At 39.2% G+C, this 14,416-nt stretch overlaps 1 protein-coding gene across 1 annotated transcript in view; it reads right to left on the bottom strand.

Moving 5' to 3' along the window:
• ankrd6b (ankyrin repeat domain 6b) overlaps nt 1–14,416 on the bottom strand; it is a 62,051-nt gene that overhangs the window by 25,998 nt on the left and 21,637 nt on the right. Inside the window, exon 2 of the mRNA XM_079831822.1 lies at nt 8,314–8,571. Coding sequence (XP_079687948.1) covers nt 8,314–8,430 — 117 coding nt within the window. The 5' untranslated portion in view covers nt 8,431–8,571. The remainder of the gene's footprint in view (nt 1–8,313; nt 8,572–14,416) is intronic.

Raw genomic sequence — 14,416 nt, 5'->3', positions numbered from 1 at the left:
GAATAAGCTAAAGTCTCAAAAAGTCGCGTGTTCCTTTAAGTGACAGTACGTTTCTTCAGAGGGTGCTGCTGTCTGACAGTGAGTGAATAGGCAGCCGTAGGCAGGTTAACTGTCAGAGGGCATTGAGTGTTGATTACAGGGTGGATTTCAGTCAGATGCAGCAACGTTTACAGACATGCAACAGAAATATTTGATGCGGACTGATGGAAACACAGGTGAAGAGATGCGGTAGGGTTGTGAGAGGCTCCGACCGTTCCTTTTGAACAACAGCATGAGATGATGAAGTGACAACACACATATGAAGGGGTGGCCAATATTGGAGGACTAAAATAGTTGAATAACTGTTGAAATGGTCTTGCTCAGGGGTTCCCAAACTTTTTTGTCACCCCGAGACCCTTCAAATGTAAAATATTTACTTTCCAGTAATTTAACGACACATTCGTGACATTAACACACCTGCCAACCCACCAGATGTGTGTGTATTTCAGCAGTGGTGTGTAACGTAGTCACTCCAACTAGACATATTGACGAGTTGATTTTTATACATAATATAGGCTATACATTTTTCAACAATTAAGTGAAATTTCCGAGACATATCCATACTGAAATATCTAAAATGCTCATTTTCAGCGCTCAAAAATACTAATTATCCAGCTGTGCTTTCTCTCTCATCTCTCCGACAGCGAGTGACACACAAACCCGCCTCCTCTCACTCGCTCATTTTATTTGCTCTGGATGAATATTGTTGCTGTTACAGGGCTTGAATTTCGCCGTGGAATTTAACTCTTTCCCACATTTTGTGCCACCTACCCAGAGTGCGCACACATAAAGCTGCCTCTCAGAACTAAATTGAGTTTGTTTTCGCTGTTTATTGCGCTTAACCCTCATCCTTCCCTTGATTTATTTTGACCCGAAACTCTTTTTTTTTTTTTTAAGTAAAAAAAACTGAGAGTTCATTGAAGTGGTCCAAGACCAAAACTTTTGTTGCATTTGAACCACGAATACACACAAAAAATGTACTGGATTTGAGGAGTTTTGTGGTTGAATTATAAAAAGTAATGAATCCTTTCCTTGCGGGTCAATTTGACCCCTTTAGGAATGAGGGATGTTATGAATCGCACATAGAAAAACCTAAAGGTCTGTTCACACCGGGACAATTTTTGCGCGCGTTTATCGCCGACGTTTAACTCCTCGTGACTAAACAAAGGGCGCCAATGTGAGTGTGCACACCGACGCGAAAAACGCCTCGCGTTCGTTTTTTTATTTTGACGTGGCGCGTTAAAAACTGTCCGACCAATGAGATCAGCGCTTTTGTTCACGTGCCTGGAGCTGCTGAAGTGACAGTAAAACACCACTTGGTGGCGCTCAAGCACAAAACGGTCTTGCCGAGCACGCATTGATACAACGAGGAAGTAGTAAGTAGACAAAGAAGAAGATGAGCTGCTAATGCTGCTAGCCAGTTAGCAAAAAGTGTGTGAATGGTTTTGGCCATAGACATAATATATCTGTGGTTTTGGCAAGCACGTAAATACTGTCTCTCTTCTCCTTCTGTGTGACAAGCGAGTGTCAGAAGCTTAAAGTGCCGCAGCACCACCTTGTGTACCGGGAGCGCCATCATCTACTGAATGTGCACGTTCACTCGGCGATTCGCCAGTGGAAATCGCTTGGGTGTGAACACTCAAGACGCGCCGAAAAACGGCACGAAAAACGCTGGCGATAAGTGTGCGCGATATTCGTCCCGGTGTGTACAGGCCTTAAAAATGCTCAAAATACTAAGAAAAAATGCCAAAACTTTACCAAAAAAAATTATTTTATAATGTCTGCATGTGTATCTGAAAGCATTCTGAAGAGAAACTGACTTTAGGACCCATTGGAGCAGTTACAATTTTAGGGCTTCCGGTAATTGTGACCCGCGAGGGAAGGATTTGTTTAAAAGTGCAAGGGAGGGATGAGGGTTAAACACACAAAATAATGTCAAAATGCCGGTCTTGGCGAGTATTCACGTAAACACAGTGAATAAAAAAAACACGCTGCGCCGAGTGATCGTGCACATTCAGTAGATGCGCTCCCGGTACACAAGGTGGCGCTGCTCCACTTTACGCTTCTGACATTCGCTTGTCACACAGAAGAAGAAGAGAGACAGTATTTACGTGCTTGCCAAAACCAGACTCCCCTGAAATTGCCTCATCGACACGGCATCCTCAATAAACCCGTCTCCGGCGTGATGACACCGATTGTTCGAATATTACAATTTAATAATACTTAAATCGAAATGACATCCTCAATTAACCCGTCTCCAGCGTGTTGCCTCCGATCTTTCGAATATTGCACTTTAATAATTATTTAATCAACACATCATCCTCAATTAACCCGTCTCCAGCGTGTTGCCTCCGATCTTTCGAATATTGCACTTTAATAATTATTTAATCAACACATCATCCTCAATTAACCCGTCTCCAGCGTGTTGCCTCCGATCTTTCGAATATTGCACTTTAATAATTATTTAATCAACACATCATCCTCAATAAACCCGTCTCCGGCGTGTTGCCTCGGATCCTTTGAATATTCCGATCTATTATGACCTCTGACCTGTAAAGCTGCCAGAATAATAATAATAATACGCTGTTTGTTAATTGGCCAGAGGAGAACTGGCACCCGACTGAGCCTGGTTTCTCCCAAGGTTTATTTTTCTCCATTAGGTCACCTGATGGGGTTTTGGTTTCCTTGCCACTGTTGCCTCTGGCTTGGCGTGCTCAGTTGGGGACACTACATTTTTCAACTAAATATCCAAATAAATCAAATTATTAAACTAAATTAAGCATATAAACTAAATTACTGCTCTAATTACTGATCTAAAGCCCACACTGTCACTGTAAGATAATTGAAATGAACTGATGACATTTTTTCTCCAGAATGGCTAGACGGCTGGATAAAATTATGCTGCATTATTTTCCTGTTTAACACTGTAAAGCTGCTTTGAAACAATCTGCATTGTTAAAAGCGCTATATAAATAAAGTTGACTTGACTTGACTAATGTATCCGTGCATCAGGTCTTAAAGTGACAGCTGATTTGACTCGACAAATCACGAGATATTAAAAATATCTATATGGCAGATTTTCCCCATGGTATCAATGTCAAAATTGTAGCCGGTCAAAATGCTGAGTGGCTAGTAATTTTGGAAAACCATTAGCCACAGCGGCTGCTGAGCAAAAAAGTTGATGTCAAGCCCTGGTCACATGACATGTAAACCGATAAAACAGCTAATATTTTTTCAGTATGCGTTTTAATTGGATGGTTTTTATGTTAAAATAGGGGTGCTCACACTTCGGTTCTCTCTTTACAAGAACCAACTAACACTCAAATCACTGATCTTTTATTTTGGCAGAATATTGCTGAAATTATGTAAATATCTGTCCACAAATTTTTTTTGAAATTGTGTGAATGTGAATGTAAGTAAGTGACACACAGATGCTTCAGAGCAGCTTTACACCGATGAGAGAAAATTAATTTAGTTTTAGATGAAAAGCTAAAGGAAGTTTTTGATTGATTCATTTCGGTTGTAAAAACTGATTTCAAAATGTAAAAACGCATGTCAAAAAATATATTGCACAAACTGAAAACAAAAATGTAAATATTATTATTATTATAAGTGTGAATCAAAAAATTAAAAGCGCATTAAAAAAATAAGCATGATTTCATCTCTTAAATGTCTGTGTGTGTGTTTTGGTCATAATTCAGACTTTTTAAAAATCTAATTTCAGCTTTTATCTCATAATTAGGACTTTTAATCATAAATTAGATTTTTAAGTCATAATTTTGAATTTTTAAAGTCCTAATCTCAACTGTTCATCTCACAATGACTTAGCATGTCATATTTATGACTTTTCATCTAATAATGAGGACTTTTAAAATCATATTTTCAACATTTTATCTTATAATTATGACTTAGCATGTTATATTTTTGACTTTTCATCTAATAATAAGGGCTTTTAAAACCATATTTTCAACATTTTATCTTATAATTATGTCTTAGCATGTAATATTTTTGGCTTTTCATCTAATAATGAGGACTTTTAAAATCATATTTTCAACATTTTATCTTATAACTAGGACTTAGAATGTCATATTTTTGACTCTTTATCTCACTATTATGACTTTTAAAATCATATTTTTGACTTTTTATCTAATAATGAAGACATTTAAAATCATATTTTCAACATTTTATCTCTTAATTATGACTTAATGATAATTTAAATGAGCTGATCAGTAATATAGTTGAATATTTAGTGTCCCAAACACTAAATGTTTAGTTTAATTGTGGTTAACCATTTGCTTTAATTATAAATGAGCTTTTCAACAACCCACAAGCCCCATTTGGGAACCCTAGTCTAGCTGAATGTTAAAATGACCTCACATGAGAGAAGTGTGTCCAAATCATCCAGGATGAATGAGGGCAGGAACAAACAACAAGCAGTGAATAAAAGACGGCACATCTTCTGTGTCATACCTGTGCCTGGGGGAGCATAAATCTGCGTATGGACTCAAAACTAGCTTTATATTCTGAGATTGGACACACAGCACTAGTGGGAGTTATGATGTAATGACCCGGGGGAAGAGACCAGAGGAATGTGCTGGGTTACATCTGTACCGCCTTCCAGATGGCAGGAGGGGGAACTTATAATAAGAGTTCTCTCAATCTCAAGACTTCACATGTCAGTTCGTAAGCTTTCGAATGACACCAAATTTATGATGATTACTAAAATATGTGAGATTCCACCAAATCAGCTTATCTTTGTAAAAGGGCACAGCTATTAAAAGATTTGAATGTACACTCTCAACATCAGTCATGGAAGAATTATATTACGATATTATGATAATCATAATTTAAAGATAGAACTTTAGTAATTAGAACTAAAACAGATAATAGTAAATATAGCTGCAAGCAGCCATTATTGGGGCCAAGCCCAGAGAAGAAGACATGCCAAAATGGCTGGGAGTGGCAGATCAACTGCAGCAATGAGCAATTAAACACATTTTAAGATGACTTTAGGCAAAAGGGCTGAAAAATTCATTTTAGTCTATGGGAATTTCATGTTTTGTTCTATTATAGCGCCACCAAGAGGCACAATCCCACCGTTTTTTATGTCCTCGGAGTGAGCCCATACATGTGTGTGTCAATTTTGGTGAAAATATCTAATTTAGTTTTGGAGTTATAGACATTTCTATGAAAAAATACGTAAAAAATGACTGACACCTGACCTTGATTGGATTTTACTACCTCTTACTATCAATATTTTGACATTTGGGCAATATCAATTCACTATCAACCTATATTTCCGAACTTCTGACGCTGGTTTTGTCTCAATCGGACTAGCGGTTTGGAAGATATCAGCTAACGTTTTTTAAGTGCTAAATTACAACGCTGCACAAACCATACACCAAAACCTGGCAAGTCTGGTATCGTTGGACTCAGCAATGATTCATGAGTCTTAGGAGATGAGTGACTTGAAAATAAGTCAACCACAGCTAAAGTTATAAGCATTTGAAAAAAACAAAGTATGCACTAGGTGGCACAGTTTCGAAACTTCTCAGGATCCTTCAGGTCATCGTGCTGATGACCCATACCGAGTTTCGTAACAATCCGTTCATGTGTTCATAAAATACAGCATTTTATCACATAATTCAAAATGGCCGACAGCCTAAATGGCCGATATGGTCAAATTGGATATCAGTCGACTCGGCATGATGCATAAGGAGACCACTTTTATGATTTTTGGACAAACGGTTCAGAAGTTAAAAGCAAAAATATACATTTTTCGTATCTCCGGACCAGTTGATGGCGCTGTGTCGAAACGCTGTATGTTGCCTCAGGTCATGCTTGTGATGACATGTACCAAGTTTGGTTTGAATACGATAAAGCGTTGCGGAGATATAACCTTACGTGTATTTGCGTAAAATTTGTTTGCGCGTTTATCGGAAACGATTTGACGAATCAACGAATCAAAGTGAATCTAGCACACATTACGTTTCCAAATGTGTGTTAAACTTATGAACTTAAACTTTGACTTTTAAAATCAGATTTTCAACATTTTATGTCTTAATTATGACTTTATGATCATTTAAATGAGCAGATCAGTTATCTAGTTGAATATTTAGTGTCCCCAACACTAAATATTTAGTTTAATTGTGGTTAACCATTTGCTTTAATTATATATTAGCTTTTCAACAACTCACAAACCTCATTTGGGAACCCTAGTCTAGCTAAATACAGCATTTTATCACATAATTCAAAATGGCCGACAGCCAAAATGGCCGATAAGGTCAAATTGAATATCAGTCGACTCGGCTTGAATTCCATAACTTTTTGTCAGCATGGTCTGAAGACGATCTGATTCAATTTTTGTGCAAATTGGACGAACCGTCTAGGACGAGTTCGCAAAAGTAGGTTTTTTGGGAAATTCAAAATGGCGGGAATATTTTAATGACGGAAAGTGACATCATGGGGATCGATGCGATTGAATCGTCATGAGCTCAGGAATCAGAGGAAAAAATATTTTGTTTCTAGCCCTAAGGGTTCAAAAGTTATTAGCATAAACATTTCATGCGTTCAAGCGTTTCACTATAATATCAGACACAATAGAGAAGAGTCATGTGACTTCTGTTTCATGGCCACTTTAAGAGCCTGTCCCAACTGTCAGAATATAATAACTTCGCCGTAATGTACTGGAAAAGGACATCAGTACCATCACAGAACTGAGGAATCTGTATGCACTTTTCCTGGCCATATCCCGATTCCTCACATTCCTCCTCCAGGTCATGACCCGTTCGTAAAGACGCAGGTCTTGACTGCATTTCCATATCACTTCGCCAAATGATTTCATTGGTTTCAAAGGTCAATTAAGATTTAGCATGTCATATTTTTGACTTTTTATATGATACTGAGGACTTTTAAAATCATATTTTCAACATTTTTATCTTATAATTATGATTTAGCATGTCATTTTTTTAATATGATAATGAGGACTTTTAAAATCATATTTTCACATTTTTATCTTATAATTGACTTGGCCTGTCATTTTTTTTACTTTTTATCTAATAATGAGGACTTTTAAAATCATATTTTAATTTTTTTTTCTTATAATTATGACTTAGCATGTCATATTTTTGACTTTTAATCTAATAATGAGGACTTTTAAAATCATATTTTCAAAATGTGATCTTGCAATTATGACTTAGCATGTCATATTTTTGACTTTTTATATGATAATGAGGACTTTTAAAATCATATTTTTAACATTTTATCTTATAATTATGACTTAGCATGTCATATTTTTGACTTTTTATCTAATAATGAGGACTTTTAAAATCATATTTTCAAAATGTGATCTTGCAATTATGACTTAGCATGTCATATTTTTGACTTTTTATATGATAATGAGGACTTATAAAATCATATTTTCAAAATTTGATCTTATAATTATGACTTAGCATGTCATATTTTTGACTTTTTATCTAATAATGAGGCCTTTTAAAATCATATTTCAACATTTTTGTCTTATAATTATGATTTAGCATGTCATATTTTTTTTATATGATAATGAGGACTTTTAAAATCATTATTTCACATTTTTATCTTATAATTATGACTTGGCATGTCATTTTTTTTTACTTTTTATCTAATAATGAGGACTTTTAAAATCATATTTTCAAAATTTGATCTTATAATGATGACTTAGCATGTCATATGTTTGACTTTTTATATGATAATGAGGACTTTTAAAATCATATTTTCAACATTTTATCTTGTAATTATGACTTATCATGTCATATTTTTTACTTTTTATCTAATAATGAGGCCTTTTAAAATCATATTTCAACATTTTTATCTTATAATTATGATTTAGCATGTCATATTTTTGACTTTTTATTTAATAATGAGGCCTTTTAAAATCATATTTCAACATTTTTATCTTATGATAATGATTTAGCATGTCATATATTTGACTTTTTATCTAATAATGAGGACTTATAAAATCATATTTTCAAAATTTTATCTTGTAATTATGACTTAGCATGTCATATTTTTGACTTTTTATCTAATAATGAGGCCTTTTAAAACATTTATGCGGAACGTCTTTACAGCCGACAACAGCAAAAGAGCCAAAACCCACAAGGACAGTGAACAAGCAAATAAATACAGTAAACAATACGATAAAAACAACACATTACTTCCATAACATTAGGGCAAGTTGCTCATCCCATGTACACAGTGATATAGTGAGCTTTACTCTATCTAACGCATTATACTGACCCTGGTAATGGCTACCTTGGCCCCTTTGTTGATGAGCTGAACCACATGTTCAGCCTGGCCCTTGTGCGAGGCTATGAGGAGACGCTCAGAGAGAGCTCGCACATCCTGCTGGGTCATGAATTAGGGAAAGACTTGGGGAGGGCGGAGGTTTGGGGATCAGAAACAGGAACGAGTCCCTCCGGTGTGGGATGAGAGGAGAGAGGAACCATAGATGTCCAGCTCCTGGAGGGATCTAACCCTCATGTCCTTTGGAGAAGCCTGTAGGGAAACAGGAAATTACACAACTGTCACAAAAGCAGAAATATTTTTCCAGAGTGAGAGCGGATGTGACACGAGAGGAAGGTTTGTGGAGGCGTCAGCCCTACATCAACCAGTAATGCTTCACAATAAGGTCTCATTAGTTAATCGCATTCATTTACATGAACTAACAAGGTCATTTATTTTATACAACAATCTTTATTAATGCTATTTCAAGGGGTCATGAACTGAGAAATGAAATTTCCCTTGAGCTTTTGTCATATAAGAGGTCATCATATTCATACTATAAAAATATCCTGTAAGTTTCAGATCAGTTTTTATTGTCCCCAAGCCCAGAGAGCGACTGGTTGTGAATGAGCCTGTAATAGCTGGAGAAAGAGCGCCTCTGCAGAAGAAGATCAACGCCCACTTCATCATCACAACTCTGGCCCCGCCCACTGGAGTGTTAGTGAGATGCCCCGCCCACTGGAGTGTTAGTGAGATGCCCCGCCCACTGGAGTGTTAGTGAGATGCCCCGCCCACTGGAGTGTCAGTGAGATGCCCCGCCCACTGGAGTGTCAGTGAGATGCCCCGCCCACTGGAGTGTTAGTGAGATGCCCCGCCCACTGGAGTGTTAGTGAGATGATGAGGAGAGACGAATGGACACTAATAATGTTTTGTGTACTATTGTAATACGATTCTTCTCTGCCAATGTACACTTATTAAACATTTATCACAACTACAGTAGCCAACTGACCGTTGGCAAAGACCCGCCCCCTTTAGTTACTGTTGCTATGTCCGACAAGCCATGGCGCTCTCACACCACACACATGTTCTAACGTAGAGATAATACATCAGAAAATACATGAAATTGACATTTTTTTAAAAGAAATTGAAACAATAAATAGCGTTTTGTGGCTCTTTCATGTGTGGTGATCGCTGTAGCGCCTCAGTTAAAGGTGAACCGATCGTCTCTTCCTTCAAGTTCATTGATAAGCATGAAATAAACATGAATGAACACTAAAAGAAATGTTGTTTCAAGCGCGGAAAGATGTCAGTACACACCGTTTTTCCGAGTTCAAGTCCACCAACGTTAATCTACTAACTCTCCTGACTGCTTTGACGGACAAACTGGCAGATTCGGCGATGTGATTGGTCAGATCACCTGTCAATCAAACCTGCGGCGAAGGGTGAATTGTACACTGCAGAAATTTAAAAATGGGCTTTTAATGCATTAGGCATACATTTGAACACTTTCTAAAAGTAATATGCCATAAATTAATTAAGTGAATTCAAAAACCAATTCAAAAATGTAAACTTAAAAATTATACTCAAATTTTGAGCATACAGTTTAAAAAATACTAACAAAATATATTTTTCAAATAAGTACATTTTAAAAAAGTACACAGAACTTTCATTTTAAGTGTTTTTTCTCAAATATATTTTTTGAAAATATACTAAAATACAATAATTTTAAAGTTGTATTGTGAAAATATGATGCTAATATACTTTTTATGTATTTAATATGGTACGATTTTTGTGAGTATATTTGCAATATACTATTGAAAAGGGAATATATTTGAAATACAATGAAGTTAAACATTTTTTTACCAGGGAAGTGCACAACAGGAAACATTATAAAACAATAAAACAAATAACTCCCTTAATAAAATGACAGTTGTGCATGTTCATGTTAGTTTGTAAGCGCTCGTATAATTTTCCCTCGTGTGTTTGCTGCGCGTGTTTTGTGCATGAGCCGCAAAACTACTGTAATGATGACCTTGCTTAATTGACCATTGATATGTTTTAAAGATTAAATTATTAGTGACAATTAATCGATTGAATCGACACACTATGCAGCATTAACACTAATCCCTTAAAATCAACAGTTGTAACAGATTCGACACACAAACCTGTGTGCTTAGAAATGTACAAAGCTACAGCAATGGCCAGTCCAAACCCCCAGTCCTTCGAGACAAGAACTTCAAAGTCAGTTAAGAGATTTATTATGTCTATTGATGACCCCTGAAATGGCCACAGATGCACTACAGTGATAAATCAGAGGAGAGCTGACATGAGCAAGTGTAGGCAGATCCTCAACACCACAGACACACTCGCTCCTACAGCCATCCATGCCTTTGAAGAGTTATATACACGTTATATACAGTCCCAGACAATAGCAAACCCTAAACACTGGCCAGCTCACATACCAGAGGCTCATAAATACAGCTGAATCATGCTTTCCCAAAAGGAAAAGGGAAAAAACCTCAGCCTTTTAGGAGAATGTTGGACAGAAATTGCATTTGTAAAGCTTAATGCTCAAACAACAGAAAAGCACATTGGGACGTTGTGAAATGAGCCGTTTGTGTAACTGCCAACAGCTTCCAAAATAATTCAGTCAGCTTGTCACTGGCCAAGACAAAATTATGTATAACTTTCTTAACTTTTAAGAACTTTTAACAACACACACACACACACACACACACACACACACACACACACACACACACACACACACACACACACACACACACACACACACACACACACACACACACACACACACACACACACACACACAGAGAGTTGGGTTTCCATATTTTATGGGGACTTTCCATAGACATAATGATTTTTATACTGTACAAACTACTGTATATTCTCTCCCCTTACACTAACCTTACCCCTAACCCAAACCTACCCATCACACACACACACACACACACACACACACTAACCCTACCCCTACCCCTAACCCAAACCTACCCATCACACACACACACTAACCCTTCCCCTAAACCTACCCGTCACACACACATACACAACACACTAACCCTACCCCTAAACCTACCCATCACACACACACACACACACACACACACTAACCCTACCCCTACCCATCACACACACACACACACACACTAACCCTACCCCTACCCCTACCCCTAAACCTACCCATCACACACACACACTAACCCTACCCCTGAACCTACCCGTCACACACACATACACAACACACTAACCCTACCCCTAAACCTAAACCTACCCATCACACACACACACACACACACACACACACACACACACACACTAACCCTACCCATCACACACACACACACACACTAACCCTACCCCTACCCCTACCCCTAAACCTACCCATCACACACACACACTAACCCTACCCCTGAACCTACCCGTCACACACACAAACACAACACACTTACCCTACCCCTAAACCTAAACCTACCAATCACAAACACACACACACACACACATGTTTGTTTTTGTGAAATGTGAGGACATTCCATAGGCGTAATGGTTTTTATACCGTACAAACCGTATTTTCTATCCCCTTACACTGGCCCTGCCCCTAAACCTACCCATCACACACACACACACACACACACACACACACACACACACACACACACACACACACACACACACACACACACACACACACACACACACACACACACACACTGCCCCTGCCCCTAACCCTACCCATCACACACACACACACACACACACACACACACACACACACACACACACACACACACACACACACACACACACACACACACACACACACACACACACACACACACACACACACACTGCCCCTGCCCCTAAACTTAGCCCTCACAGGAGACTGTGCAGTTCACTTTCTGTGAAAAAAAACTTGTTCTGTGATTTATAAGCATTTTGAAAAGTGAGGACATGGGGAACGTCCTCATATTTCACCCTCTTTTTGTAATACCCATGTCATTATACACATTTGTGTCCTGATATTTCACGAAAACATGCCCACACACACACACACACACACACACACACACACACACACACACACACACACACACACACACACACACACACACACACACACACACACACACACACACACACACACACACACACTAACACTAACACTACCCCTAAACCTACCCATCACACACACGTACACAACACACTAACCCTACCCAGAAACCTAGCCATCACACACACACACACACACACACACACACACACACACACACTAACCCTACCCCTAAACCTACCCATCACACACACACACACTAACCCTACCCCTAAACCTACCCATCACACACACACACACACACACACACACACACACACACACACACACTAACCCTACCCCTAAACCTACCCATCACACACACACACACACACACACACACACACACACACACACACACACACACACACACACACACACACACACACACACACACACACACACACACACACACACACATACACAACACACTAACCCTACCCCTAACCCTACCCATCGCACACACATACACAACACACTAACCCTACCCCTAAACCTACCCATCGCACACAAACACACACACACACACACACACACATACACAACACACTACCCCTAACCCTACCCATCACACACACACACACACACACACACACACACACACACTAACCCTACCCCTAACCCTACCCATCACACACACACACACACACACACACACACATACACAACACACTACCCCTAACCCTACCCATCACACACACACACACACACACACACACACACACACACACACACACACACACACACACACACTAACCCTACCCCTAACCCTACCCATCACACACACACACACACACACACACACACACACACACATACACAACACACTAACCCTACCTATCACACACACACACACACACACACACACACACACACACACACATATACACAACACACTAAACCTACCCATCACACACACATACACAACACACTAACCCTACCCCTAAACCTACCCATCACACACACACACACACACAGACACACACACACACACACACACACACACACACATACACAACACACTAACCCTACCCATCACACACACATACACAACACACTAACCCTACCCCTTACCCTACCCATCACACACACACACACACACACACACACACACACACACACACACACACACACACACTGCCCCTGCCCCTAAACTTAGCCCTCACAGGAGACTGTGCAGTTCACTTTCTGTGAAAAAAAACTTGTTCTGTGATTTATAAGCATTTTGAAAAGTGAGGACATGGGGAACGTCCTCATATTTCACCCTCTTTTTGTAATACCCATGTCATTATACACATTTGTGTCCTGATATTTCACGAAAACATGCCCACACACACACACACACACACACACTAACCCTACCCCTAAACCTACCCATCACACACACACACACACACACACACACACACACACACACACACACACACACACACACACACACACACACACACACACACACACACACACACACACACACACACACACACACACACACTAACACTAACACTACCCCTAAACCTACCCATCACACACACGTACACAACACACTAACCCTACCCAGAAACCTAGCCATCACACACACACACACACACACACACACACACACACACACACTAACCCTACCCCTAAACCTACCCATCACACACACACACACTAACCCTACCCCTAAACCTACCCATCACACACACACACACACACACACACACACACACACACACACACACTAACCCTACCCCTAAACCTACCCATCACACACACACACACACACACACACACACACACACACACACACACACACACACACACACACACACACACACACACACACACACACACACACACACACACACACATACACAACACACTAACCCTACCCCTAACCCTACCCATCGCACACACATACACAACACACTAACCCTACCCCTAAACCTACCCATCGCACACAAACACACACACACACACACACACACATACACAACACACTACCCCTAACCCTACCCATCACAC

This window comes from Gobio gobio, assembly GCF_949357685.1.
Source record: "Gobio gobio genome assembly, chromosome: 12".
NCBI classification, from domain to species: domain Eukaryota; kingdom Metazoa; phylum Chordata; class Actinopteri; order Cypriniformes; family Gobionidae; genus Gobio; species Gobio gobio.
This window is presented reverse-complemented; position numbering and strand designations above follow the sequence as displayed.